The 13,258-nt window shown below is 39.8% G+C and overlaps 1 protein-coding gene across 2 annotated transcripts in view; it reads right to left on the reverse strand.

The window, feature by feature from the left end:
• EPG5 (ectopic P-granules 5 autophagy tethering factor) overlaps window positions 1-13,258 on the reverse strand; it is a 59,285-nt gene that overhangs the window by 17,081 nt on the left and 28,946 nt on the right. For both annotated transcript variants that reach the window (XM_082075850.1, XM_082075849.1), the window contains exons 21-33: window positions 12,971-13,090; window positions 12,633-12,799; window positions 12,206-12,433; window positions 9,651-9,774; window positions 8,619-8,760; window positions 7,557-7,728; window positions 6,416-6,578; window positions 5,707-5,849; window positions 3,957-4,113; window positions 2,803-2,997; window positions 1,748-1,961; window positions 854-1,014; window positions 527-734 (exon numbers count right to left, since the gene is read on the reverse strand). In XM_082075850.1, coding sequence (XP_081931976.1) covers window positions 527-734; window positions 854-1,014; window positions 1,748-1,961; window positions 2,803-2,997; window positions 3,957-4,113; window positions 5,707-5,849; window positions 6,416-6,578; window positions 7,557-7,728; window positions 8,619-8,760; window positions 9,651-9,774; window positions 12,206-12,433; window positions 12,633-12,799; window positions 12,971-13,090 — 2,194 coding nt within the window. The remainder of the gene's footprint in view (window positions 1-526; window positions 735-853; window positions 1,015-1,747; window positions 1,962-2,802; window positions 2,998-3,956; window positions 4,114-5,706; window positions 5,850-6,415; window positions 6,579-7,556; window positions 7,729-8,618; window positions 8,761-9,650; window positions 9,775-12,205; window positions 12,434-12,632; window positions 12,800-12,970; window positions 13,091-13,258) is intronic.

Raw genomic sequence — 13,258 nt, forward strand, 5'->3', positions numbered from 1 at the left:
TAAAAACTTAAAATACAATATGCTCATTCGTAACTCTGGTTAACAATAAGACCATTTTAAGAACAATCACAAGCATTTTGCATTTCTTAGATGTTTTGTTAGTATCACTTTTAACACATGAGATTGTGGAGGTAATGATGATTCGCACTTCAAAGCTGCATATGCTAAAATAAAGAATGTTTTGGATGATTTTCTGCAACTCAAAATTACATAATGAAGAAATTCAGAAGTCCCTCATTCCCAAACCTCTGCTCATTACACAAGATCATATTTTTCTTCGAAGGAAGTATGATCTCCATTTCAAAGCAAGCTCAAATGTAAACAAGCTTCCTCCAACAAGCATAAAGCATGAAGTTCCACATGGCTGGTAAGTAGCATGAACATATCCCATCTGTATTTTAACGTTCTTATCACTGTACCAATGCAGAGCAAGAGGATTCTACGGTATATTTAAATGGTCTTTAACAGAGGAAATTAGAGAAACTGACTGCCTGTTCTTCAGAAATTTGCTTTTAAGAGACATTACCTGATATAATTCTGTTACTGCCAACAGGCTCTTGGGCTAAATTGTCAACTTCGGTATCAATAAGTCGTTTGATAAGATACTCTAGGAATTTATTCACTTCAGCCACATAAGGACTCCATTTTGAAAACAGGCCAAAGGTCCTGAAGTCCACCGAAGCCAGGCGGAGTTTACAGAAAGACGTGGAAAGCCACTCTATTGTCTCTCTAACCTGTAAGAAGAAGGAAACTATTAATCAGCAACAGAAAGACCGCACAGCAGTGTTACTTGTCACTGGTGGGCACCTGTTTTGCCTGAGAAACATAATAAATCAACCAGAGAGGCACCCACCTGTTCTGCAGACAGAAGAACTTTTGCAGTGTCCTGCAATACGGGACTTTCAGTAGCATCGCTTTTCTTGCAGCTTCCCTGTTCAGCCACCGACGGACCACATCCCAAAGCTTTAAGTGATGCCTTCCAACAGTCAGGGCTTAAGAGCTGCTCTGAAGAGCCTTAGGAGAAAGAGAGGGGAATGGACTTGTGAAAATCAAATGAAGGATATTAATCTCTTTCTCAACAACAGTTTATTTGAAAGCCCCAAGCTTATGAGCAAGAGGTATCTCTCCCAAATATAAGAAATTTAACACTCTCTTTTGGCATCTACATGTTCTCTGCTCAGACAGTTTCCCAGGCACTTAGTACACCTGCATTTACATAAAGAGACACTTGCTGCCTCATCCCATGTGATGTGATAGAAATGAAGTACTGCTGTTCTCATTTTAGAGGCACAGCAGATCACAGGCAGCATCTAATGTCAACCAGAACATTTTCAGCAGATTTCAGTATCAGTCTCAGGTCTCCATAATTCCAGTTGTCAGTTTGACATTGAGGGGTGCTCAGGAACAACGATGCTGCATTACAGATAGTGGTATAATTATCAATTAATAAGTGCTTACATTAATAGAAACCTCTCCTCTGATCTCCTACTACAATATGGGCTGAAAATCTGTTGGCACTGGTGTCTACACTTCGATCGACAGACAAGTTTTTCATTGTAGTAGAGCTAAAATACATGTAATAAAAATGTATCACATAGCATGCACATAAATGTGCCTTTAAAAACTTTTTAAAAGTTTTTAGTCACTCTATATTTGTTGCTATGTAACTCTACTGCACCCAGTTCACATATTTAAGCCAGAATAGTTCCATAAAAAAGGCTCAGTATGCATTGACTCAGATACTCACTTTGCACGAACAATCTTAGGAAATCACCATAGTGATCAGGGAACTGATACTGGAGAAGGTTAGTCCAATGCTTGCAGAAGATATTAAATGGCATCAAAATATCTTCTTCAGGTTCAAGGCCACATGCATTGAGAGCCAAGTGAATAGACTCCAGAAGCTTGATACGTTCAGACAGAGGTGGCTTAGCAACGCTTAACCACTGCGTAAGGTCAAACTAGAACAGGAGACAGGAAGCATTAGTGAGTAAAAGCTTCAAAAGATACAACACCTCCAGGAGAAGGGAGAAATTCTCAGGGGAAAAAAATAAACACTCTCTGAAGGTTGCAATTCGGAATATTACAGAAGTTTCTAAATATATGGAACAGGGACAAAGCTGATCTTTGCCAATAACAACAGCTCAGAGTCATACCCAGAACAGCCTGCCTGCTATTCACAGCTGTTGAACCCCATGTCTGTGTAACCAACGAAGAGAATCAGAGTGATATCAAAGCCTAACAGTAATTTCTCCACTGACAATACAGATAGGCAGCATCATGCAGCCTTGAAACATGAGATGTACAAATCACTTGCTCTTACCAAGCTCTGTATGTTTTAAGACAGGCAGGAAGCACATGAGTGCCAGAGATGGAAGATTCAGACACTGACCCAATTTTTTTTGTTGTATTTATTTTTAAGATACTTGGGATCCACTGGCTATTTTGACCAATGCCTCCACAGAGATACCAGGCAGAAGAAGCCATCACGAGCCTGCTTTAATTTCAAGAGTAAAAGTGCACTCAAAAACAAGCCCAAGGAAGCACACACTGATATTTATTATATGAGCTAGGAAAGGGTAGTTTAAGCTTATTATTTGCTTTTGCCTCCAGCCCCTCTTGAGCTTAAATAAAACAAACGCCATTCAAGATGAGCAACGTAGATCTACAGTAGCTGTCAACGCTGCTTCAAGGTAGCAGATTTTCACCTCTTTTTTCCTTAGCCTGAAGTCATGGTTTTTAGCGAAAGAACATCCACACAAGCAATCCACAAACCAGACACAGTATTCACCAGTACTTTACCTTTGTCAGCAACATGAAGACGACATCGCTGTTATCCTCGCTCAGAAAGGCCACAACTCTTTCATATAAAGCCACGAACTCACTGGGAGAGGCAGCAGGAGTGAAGTAAGGAGAGAGTAGGGTACAGAGCCTCCGATTCCACAGGATCGTCTGGAGGAGGTGTTTGCACTCTGACTTGGTCCCACTGATGAACACCTGAGGAAATCAGGAACGGGAGAGAAAAATGACCTAGAATTAATCTATTGGGAAAAGAATAAAAAAAAAAACCCACCTCTGACAGTTTTTTGGACAATTCTGGATCTTTTATTAAAAAAGTTTCCTCAAAACGACAGACTGTATGAGATCAACTAAATACTGCCGTTCCACAAAATGTAACGTAAATGTTCCTGTAGCATACAGGTATAGGAACAGCACTTATGACCACACATGTATAAAAATATGTACAAATACAATTTTTCTGGTGGGATAGAAAAACAAAACCAACGCCTATTTCAGCAGCACTGCCTGGTATTTAGAAAAACTTAAACAGAACTATGGGTACGGAGAGCTTTTCAGAACTTCAGCGGTTAGAAACGCTTAAGAACAGCTGCACATGGAAACAAACTGTATCTAAGAGATGAAAATAAATACCTGGACTCAAAGCAGAGACTATTGTTTTTTCTTAGAACACCTACATAATGTGTTCCCCATGGCAAATACTAGCAAAAAACCCAAGCACTTACATGTTCTGACTTCTGGCTAACTCTCAACAGAAAGAATATGTATTGCAAGGCTGCAGAGAAGCATCTAAACACAGAAGCTGACAAGACATATGTCAGCTAGAAAATGATCAATAACAGCAAAATATATGTTCAAACACTCTTTTATGCACTGGAAGTACCCAAACCTTAATTACCTGTCCAAAACTACCTTAGTGTTTAACTAATACTGTGAACATTTAATAGCACTAAGCGGGCATCTCAGAGCACGTTTTTCTTTTCCTTATAAGAAAGCTTAAACTCTCCTAAAGACTGTGTACATAATACAACTAATTAAAAGGAAATGGGATGGAAACTTAGAAGTTAATTTTCAGGCTTCCGGATGTTTTAGACCCCCAACAATAGCAGCCAATTGGAATAAGCGCTAGGTATCCAAAAATCAGAGAATAAACTCACTTGGCCTAGAATCTCGATGCAGGATGTGAAGAACTGCCTTGTGGGAGGATTGCGTTGAGTTTCATCACACACGTATTCCACTAACGTAAAAAACAAACTAATTCCAACTTTCTTAATTGCAGGCAAAGGCTGCACCTTGTAGATATTTATTAAGGCTCTGCAAAAAAAAAGAAAAAATAAAAGGCAGATTAAAATTTACATACAGAAAATATTCTGTGACAATAAAGAAAGGTTTCTTGCCAATACATAGACTTGAGTATTTCTGGCTTATATGTTAATCTAGCGTGGTGTGGGAGAGTCACAGCATAGCTGAGGTTGGGAGGGACATCTGGAGCACATCTGGACCAACCCTTGACCAAGCAGTGCCACCCACAGCTATTTGCCCAGGACTATGTCCACACAACTTTTGAGTGTCTCCAAGGATGGAGAGTCTACACCCTCCCTGGGCAGCCTGGGTCACCCCTCACAGTAAAAAAGTGTTTCCTGATGTTCAGAGGGAACCTCCTGTGTCTCAGTCTGTGCCCGTTGTTTCTGGTCCTGCCCCTGGGCACCCCTGAAAAGAGCCTTACTCAATCTTCTTTGCACGCTCGTCCCTTCAGGTATTTCTATACATTGGTGAGAACCTCCTGAGCCTTTTCATTTCCAGGCTGAACAGTCCCAGGTTTAGCTCAAGTAATTTTGCTGCCTGAAATGGGTACCTCCAAAATAAGTCAGAAAGTGATCATCAAAACATTTTACACACCATAGTTCCAATAGATTATTCATCCCTCAAATCACCTTCTTAGGCCATCTCAACTACATCTGTACCGCAAGAAAATTTCCCTCATTCTACTTCACAGGCTCAGCAATAAAACAATTAAAACAGAATCTGTCTTTTCTTGGGCATTAGCAAATAAGTGTTTTATTGAGCTCAAACCCCTATCTTCTCTGAGTCTGAATTAAAACATCTGAAAAACAAGTGGTTCTATAGATCTGAGTCCCAAGAACTAGCCTATCCTCCGAATTTTTCAGATTATTGATCAAGAACATGTAGAAATAGTAATCAGATATTTTTTACTTGTACAGTGAGTACGGTCTGTAGGAAACCAACTATACTAAAAGAATCCCAGCAGAAATATAGGAGATTGAGAAGAAGGGTGTTGCAAAAACTGGACCTTGGGGATGAACTCTAAAAGGCCTTCAAGAGGAAGGCGGCCATGGATTAATCCATTTATTCACCTTCCAAAAAAAGTGATATTATATAGTCCTCTTCCAATGCACAATTTTGTTTCATGGATTGAAAAGCTACTGCAAGTCATAACTCCCTATTAAAGAATTACATCCTGCACTATAAAAGGGAAAAGCCTAAAAAGAGAGATGTTGAAAACATATAGTTTATGCTATAACTGGGACAGCTGTGGTACAAGTTTGCCCTTTCCTCAAGTGTAATACAGCACCCCTGTTGTCACTCTATGTGTTTTTGCAGGGTTATAAGGAATATTCTAATGCAGAATACAATAAACGGAAATAGAAAACAACACTGTGTGTCCTTTAGGCGCTGAATGATGAGCAGTTAGATCTTCTGATAATACAGTTATTCCTTTAGAGGTCTGTGTCGCAAACATACAAATCTCAGGATTCCAGCTCTATTGTCGACACAAAGCTGATAAGCATTACAAAAAACACACAAACAGATTCCACATTTTAACTCTAATATACAGAAAAATAAATATAAAACATCACCACCTAAAGCAGTGTCTGTACAACCTACGTTATAAAATTTTCCACATGTACTGCTGCTCCCACAACACCCAGAGAAGGTGGCTTCGTGGCTGCTGCCTGCAGTTGTCTCACTTCTGCACGCAAAGCATGGAGCTGCTGGCTCACTGCTTCATTTTTATGTTTCCCTTCAAACTAAATGACAAAAAGACACATATTCACTTCAGAATGATATGTTTTGCTAAGATTCTTTGATGTTGCACCTATTTGTAAAAATGAAGCAGAGCCCAGTATGAGAACTCTGAACATGGATGGTTTTCCCCTGAGAGTTTTGATCAGATTTAATACATCATGCTCAAGCAGACATGCTTGGTCATATTCCTATTTAATTATCAGAAACCAGTATAACTCATGTATTTTATGTAAGACTTTTAATCCACATGGACTGTGGGATCAAGAAATTCATATAGCAAGCAACAGGGGAATATGTGTATAAACATTTTCATGCTTCTACTCCTATGTGAGCATATTCACACACTGGGAAGCAGTTCAGAGTGGACACTATGAGCGAAACAAATTTTACGCAAGAATTTATTCTTCAGCTGTTGAACTGCATCTCCTTTTGAGCATTACATATTAAAGTATTATGTCTCTATAGAATTATTTGGTCAACTGCTACTATTCTTGTAACCATTTGGTCATTTCACTTTCATTACCCATGTCCAACAGCCCCAAAACAGAAGTGATGCCACGTTTCTAACCTGGATTGTTAGATGAGCTGCTCCCTGGCAGCCTTTATTTGAAGTTCCCCGGCACTCCACATGGAGGGTGATCTGCTCCTCCCGATTAATGTAGATCTTAGGTAGAGCGTCAAGTATTTCACTATTGAGAGCAACATGCTGTGATTCCCAGAGAGCTGCAGTTCTGAAAAGCATTTATTAATAAAATTACCAAAACCTTTTCTGAAAACAGTAATGCTAAGAATTTATAAGCAAAAGATGAGATTTCAATTTAATGTGCTATACAAAGACTCATGACACTTTCCTTAAAAACATAAAAGGTTGTTAAATGAAACTGAGTTAAAACTGCAAAGTAATAGCGCTTCAAATAATAAAGAAACAGGTTCATATGAAAAGCAACTACTCAAGTCTGCATGAGCTCTTTTTAACTATTCTACATGACAACCTAGAAGGAAATTAAACAGACGACCCTCTGTAGGAAATGTAATTTTCCATCAGACAAATAAAAGGCTGGACAATGGGATGATTCAGTCAACAAAATAAAGCCCATCCAGAATGGCTGCAGGAATTGTTTAGACACGTCCTGTCTTGGGCGTAGCAAGTTTTGGTTTTTTGGTTTTTTTTCTGTTTGGGTTATTTGTTTATCATAATATAGATATTAAATGACTACACTTCACAAGAACAGCTACAGATTCGCCAGCTGTACTTGAAAATACTTCAGCTTGACTCTCTTAGTAGGAATATTAAGAAACAAAAAGTCTCTTCTCTTTCACACGCAAAGCTAACAGTCCTAGAAATCAGATTTCTCTCCTGGGGGTTCCAGCGCCTCACACTGTACCTACTACATTAGTGCAGAAGGGTTAATTAACTTATTGTCAACAAATCCAGGCTAACAGGAGGTTTTATTTTCAGAAGGATGCAAATGAGAAAGTAAACCGTAGAAGGTATATGTCACCTGATGTAATCTCAGTCATCAGATAAGACTTGTGTAGTCTTATCTTAAAGGAGTGGAATAATAACATGATAGCCAAGAAAAAGATATTAAAACTCTGTAGAAGTCGTCAAGTACTGATAGTCTTGTGCCAACACCACAAATGAGGCTGTTGTAAAGGGCACCTGAAGACACTGCTAGACAGGCAGGAGGAAAACAGCTGTAACTCACTTGGCATGTTGCTGCAAGACGTTAAGGTCCATGCGCATAAGCTGAATTGCTTCTTTCTGACTTACTAGACTGGCAGAGGAAATGACTGGCACGGGAGCTTTCATGGTCTGGAGCGGAAGAAGGGGCTTGGGAGTATCAAACTTCTTCAAATTATTCATTATCCTCTTTTTGGCTAGAAAAGAAAGCAAAGGCAAGTTTTGTCAGTAAGAAAAGTTTAGGAGAAACCGAACAAAACCATTATTTTTTGCATGAAACATTTTTAGCAGCAGACAAGTATTTCTCAGGATTCCTCCCTTTTTAAAAACAAGAAAATCGCTCAACTAATCCAGCTGTTTTTGTGGACAAAGTTTACTTCACACAGCCAATTTTCACGACCAGCTCCACCACACAACATTAAGATCCAAGGCCTCGTTACTTTCCTTGTTTCCCCCCACTCTTCCAGTTTTCCTCTTATAGCCCCATTTATTTCCCTCATCTGACAGAGGCTCCAAAACTGAGACTGCTGAACCAAATTCATCATCTTTTCCCCACAATTCAACTTCATCTCTAGTTCTGTCAGCTCTGATTCCTCCCCAGAGCGTGCCAACTCACCATTCCAGTTTCTTTCTATTCCCTCCCTCATCTTTTTTAATCAGCCCCCCCAAATTCCAATCTCATCATATCCTTAATATACCATGACTATTATCCCCTTCTGTGCTACAAAAACCCTTTCCCCATGCCACAATTCCAGCAAAACAGCAAGGAAAGACACCTGGAACAACAACAATAAATAAAAAAAGATAAAATCTTTCTGGTTTCAGCTACAGTGTTTTTTGTGTTTGCTTTCAGCTGTCTCTATCTAAACTTCGGGAAAATTTAAACCAAAAACATGGATGTTAACTTCTCACACAGCATCTTAGTGAGAACAGCATAAAAACTTCATGTAAAATACCATACCCGTTAAAAAAAATGGTATTCATGTCTTTATTCACAAATAGCATTATGTTCCTAAAGAAACCAGGGCTTCAACATGCTAATAATTCTTTCTGGACCCGTTTCACTAACAATATTCTTATCTCTTACCTGATAAAGGGTTGGTGAAATCTGTTTGCCGTGCAGAAGCACAGGTTGTATGTGATTCAAGCTGTACCTGCATCCAAAGGTTTAGAGCTTCTTGAAACTCATGGTGTATAAGCTCAACGTTGACGTACTCCATCCACAAATCCTACAGCACAGAAGAATTAAATTACCATTCCCATTTTGGTCAGCACCATATACTGTGCATCCAACCCAGTAGCTCAGGAACTACAATAATTATATAAAACTAGACTCTGATGTTTTAAGTAATAGGAAAATTATTACTAGGGAAAAAAAGAAAATCTATACAGAAAAAAAAGCTGCAGAATTTTTATCACATGTACAGATAAGCCACTGAAAAGCATTCATGGCACTTACAGATCTGACAAGCATACACAGTATATTTTTAACAAATAAGAGAGAAAATGTACAGATTATTAAAACTCTGCTCCTAAAGACAGTCTAAAACATCATGGCATGATTAACAGTAGTGAGCATAAAGCAGGCTTGCATTTCCAGTTGTCACATACACTGGAAGAACAAAAACAAAGCAGGCATGAGAAAATGCCTTTCCAAAATCTCCCCTCTCACCATTTTTTTTAGTTCTACTAACTCTTTAGGCTTACTAGACAGAATAACATAGCCCACCCAGTCACTAACTTACATTAGAACCTGACAGGTTACAGACTACCAAATGAGCAGATTCCACCTTCCAGTCTTTTCTCATTTCAAGTACCAACTTCAGTAACTCTCTGAAGTTATCTTAGAACATTGAAAGAATATCAGAACAGTACAGAATGAGGACTGTGTTCTCGTTAAGATATGAAAGAAATCCACTCATGAGTCCTCACACAAATATAGAGGAAGACTGTCTAGATTAGCACAGGATTCTTAGGAAAAAAGAGTTTTAAAGTTACTATACATTCTGTATGCATGTTAAAGACCAGTAAACCCAAGTCTCTCACTACTTTACAGGACTGATGTTAATAAGTAAAGTGAATTCTGGATCGCAGATTGCCGGTGTGATTGGCACTTCACCTGTTGATTCTGCATGACTTTAGCAAGTCTATGTGTATCATATTGCTTCGGTAAAGAGGGAATGTATATGTCTCCTTTCTGGAAACTCTCTTCTTCCAACCACAAAACAAAAACATTACAAAGCCTGAGGAAAAAAGAGAAAATAATAAAAAAATAAATCAATGTGAACTTTAATCGTATGTGTAGCACGTATTACACAGCAGTCTCATTCTGGGGTTTATAGTTAAGGGAAAAAACATGCTAACAGGTGACACAGATCAAAACACAGACGTTTCAGACCAGTGGAAAGAGGAAAAATATGACAGACAGTAACCAAAAATAACAGAACAAATTTTGAAAAGGAAAACATTTATGCAAATCAGCAAACATGGCCCTGAACCAGAAGTGTTTCTTACACCAGGAAATCACATCAACAATACCATTCAAATGAGCAACGAAGAAAAACAAGACTATGTCTGAGCAAGTCTGGCTGCTCTAAAAAACTCACACCTGAGTTACACCTTTTAAGTCTTGTCAGACTTAAAGTCTTGTCTGACTCAAATTCATGGCTATTTTATTCCTATTTCCTTCTCCGCTAACTCTGCACTTTAACATAAATGTACTTCTTTCTTCAGCTGTAGTCACCCTTCTAAGGGGTACCCTTTTTATAATCATACCATCCAAGTTTTCCTGTATAATTACAAAGGAGAACTAGAATACCACTACATCTTTGCAGTGTGGTATTAAATATCATTAGCAAACTCCTGTTTTCTGTATCACTGTGAAAAAATTGAAGTATTCTAGTTCCAAGCCTCAGCTCTTGAACTCTACTGATATCTTCCCTCCTATCTAGGTGATCATTAAACTTCCAGAGTGTAAGGTTTATTTGGATGTAGAGCAGTCTGATTTTAAGTTGGAGTAAGGACCTCCTTAGAAATGAAGGACTGACAAAATATTAATAAAGTTCTACCCAGTGAGCACTTCTAGATTATTTTTCACATATGATAGAGCAGGACTTATGATCTTCCTTGTTTGTTTGTCAGCACCTATTGATTACTGCAGGGGAAACAAAAGAAGCTCAGACCCTGGAAGCAAAAAAACCCTGTTAGGGAAAAGAATGCCCTAACTTATTGAATTATTGAGTACACTTCTTCTTGTAGAACTCCGTTAGAATCTGCATAGATAGAATTCACTTAGCATAACTAAATCTGCTTAGCATAACTTCTGCAAGCTGCGAACCTTCAAAACTTCCAGCTCAATTAAGCAAAAAAGGCCTCAGAGTCTTCAAGCTAGAACAGAAGGGGAGCTATGACCCTGGAGATAAGTAAAGGAACAGAACATCATCTTAAACTACACACAAGAATGTTGTGATTCCTGTCAACTGCAGGTTAATGTCAACCGTCCGCTGCAGGTGAAAAATAACAACCAAAGGTCAGAACTTCGACTGACAGCCCGCCTGATGAAAATGCAGAGATGCACTGAAGAACAGGGAGACTCCAAACCCTAATTTTGCAATTGTTCCATAGTGACATGTTGAGGGTGGGGGCTTGGATTGTTGGGGTATAACTGTCCAAGTTTTTTTCTGCCGAGAGCACGATTTCAGGAGGCACCCAGCTCAAGCTGCTCTACACTGTACCTTTTGAATAAACTACTCATTTTAGAAGAATTTCTGGAATCCATGCCCGAGTATCTGCTACAGGAAACCTAGGGAAAAGAAACTTCCCTGACACCCCCTGAACAAGGGACTCCCCTCACACAATCTTTTCAAATATAGTTTCCAGGAAAATCCAGGCACTGTAATACTGCAAATACTGCAGACTTCTCAAACACTGGCCCAGGCTGCCCAGGGGGGATGTGGAGTCTCCTTCTGTGCAGACATTCCAACCCGCCTGGACACCTTCCTGTGTAACCTCATCTGGGTGTTCCTGCTCCATGGGGGGATTGCACTGGATGAGCTTTCCAGGGCCCTTCCAACCCCTGACATTCTGGGATTCTGTGATCTCCTCAGCCTGCTCCAACACAAGGAGATGGTCTTGCACCAAGGTTTTGGTTAAGCAGACATATTGCTTTCCCGCTGGCACAGAACACACTTGTCACAGCTCAGCTGGGTAAACTGCACTAACTGAATCATGTGTCACAGTCCCCGTAAATTCCCTGATGAAGCGTTCTTATTCAGACATAAATTTAGGCCCTAGTCTGTGACAAACAGACGTATACACACAAAGTAGCATGTTACATTTACTGCTAGTGATGTACATAATGGTAGCACATGTGTCTAAACAACAAACATTTTACCAGTATGGGGACACCATTAATTAAAAGGCAAAGCTCTCCCATAAGGAAAGCAACAACTTTATCAACGTTTTTAGTAGGAAAATCAGCCCCCTCTCAAACAAAACAAATCGTATCAGCAGAGGAACAGATTCGACCAGAATTATACATAGAACAAGTGCCTGTGGCGCATTGAGGTCAGTCAAGGCTCACATCCCTTCACATCTCCCGCAGCTAAGACCGTGCTCTAGTAGCTGTTGAGGCGGTTGCATTGAGTGAGGTCGAACTGGGCAGTTTTTCTTTACCTGACAAGTTCCTTATGCAGTTCTGGTGAAGTCAGGTAATCTGGTGAGGAGCTCGCCTTCTCTGGTGACCTGTCGCTGCCCTCGGCGGGACTTTGCACTCTTAGGGCTTTACTGGCAGCGTGGTGGAAGTCCGCTACCTCTATTAAGCGCTGCTTCATTTCATTCAGTAAGTTAACATGAGCTGCGCTCTGGAAAAAACGTCTTCCAATACAGCCATCTACAGGTAAGCTAAAAACGAACAAAAAAAAGCATAACAGAGTCTTGTTGCAAGTGTCAAATCAGCACCTTTGCAAATATTAATAAATTGACTGTATAGAGAGATGCTGCTTTCAGATAGAGTCTTACTGTGAGGCACTTATTAATCTCACTTGCTGCGCAAACTTCTTAGCGCTTGCTGTTCTGCCAGAGCCCTTATGATCAGACTCACCCGTATTGTGGTCCTGGTCGGTGAAGGTAAAGGAGGAAGAATTTCTGCCAGATTAGCGGCAGGAGAGGGTGATCAGCAGGGGTAGCGAGGGCCTGGTGAGCCCAGCGGTAGATCATAAGCCTCTGAAGGGAAGGAACGATGGGCAGCTTCAGCTGGGCCTGTGCTTTCTGCAAAAAGAACATTTTCAGCTTCAGGTGTTCTGTAGTTCCTTGTAACAAGCTCTCACAGTTTAACTCAACAGATTATTAACACAGGGTGAAAACAAAACCTAAGCAACACAAGGGAACACTTTTCTCCAGTAGTTCTGCCTGATAAAAGCAGATGAACAGTTCTCTCACCTTCAAAGCTTGATCAGGAGTCAAAGCATTAATAACCAACTCCCCCTCCACAACTCTGCGAAGCTGTGAATCTTCTTCAAATATTGACTCCATATTCAGCACCATCCATGAAAACCACACCTGTATAAACAGCAATAACAGAAAAATTGATAACAAAATGGCAGGGCTAGGGTCAGGAAGCTTGCTGTTTTCATGAGAGGATTATGTCTTTGCCAGATTCTCATTGCAGAGTTGCAGAAGCAGTATCATATCTCAAAAAGAAAACTGAGAGCCAGTTTCCTCCTTATC

This window comes from Streptopelia decaocto (genome assembly GCF_964273445.1).
Source record: "Streptopelia decaocto genome assembly, chromosome: Z".
Classification (NCBI taxonomy): domain Eukaryota; kingdom Metazoa; phylum Chordata; class Aves; order Columbiformes; family Columbidae; genus Streptopelia; species Streptopelia decaocto.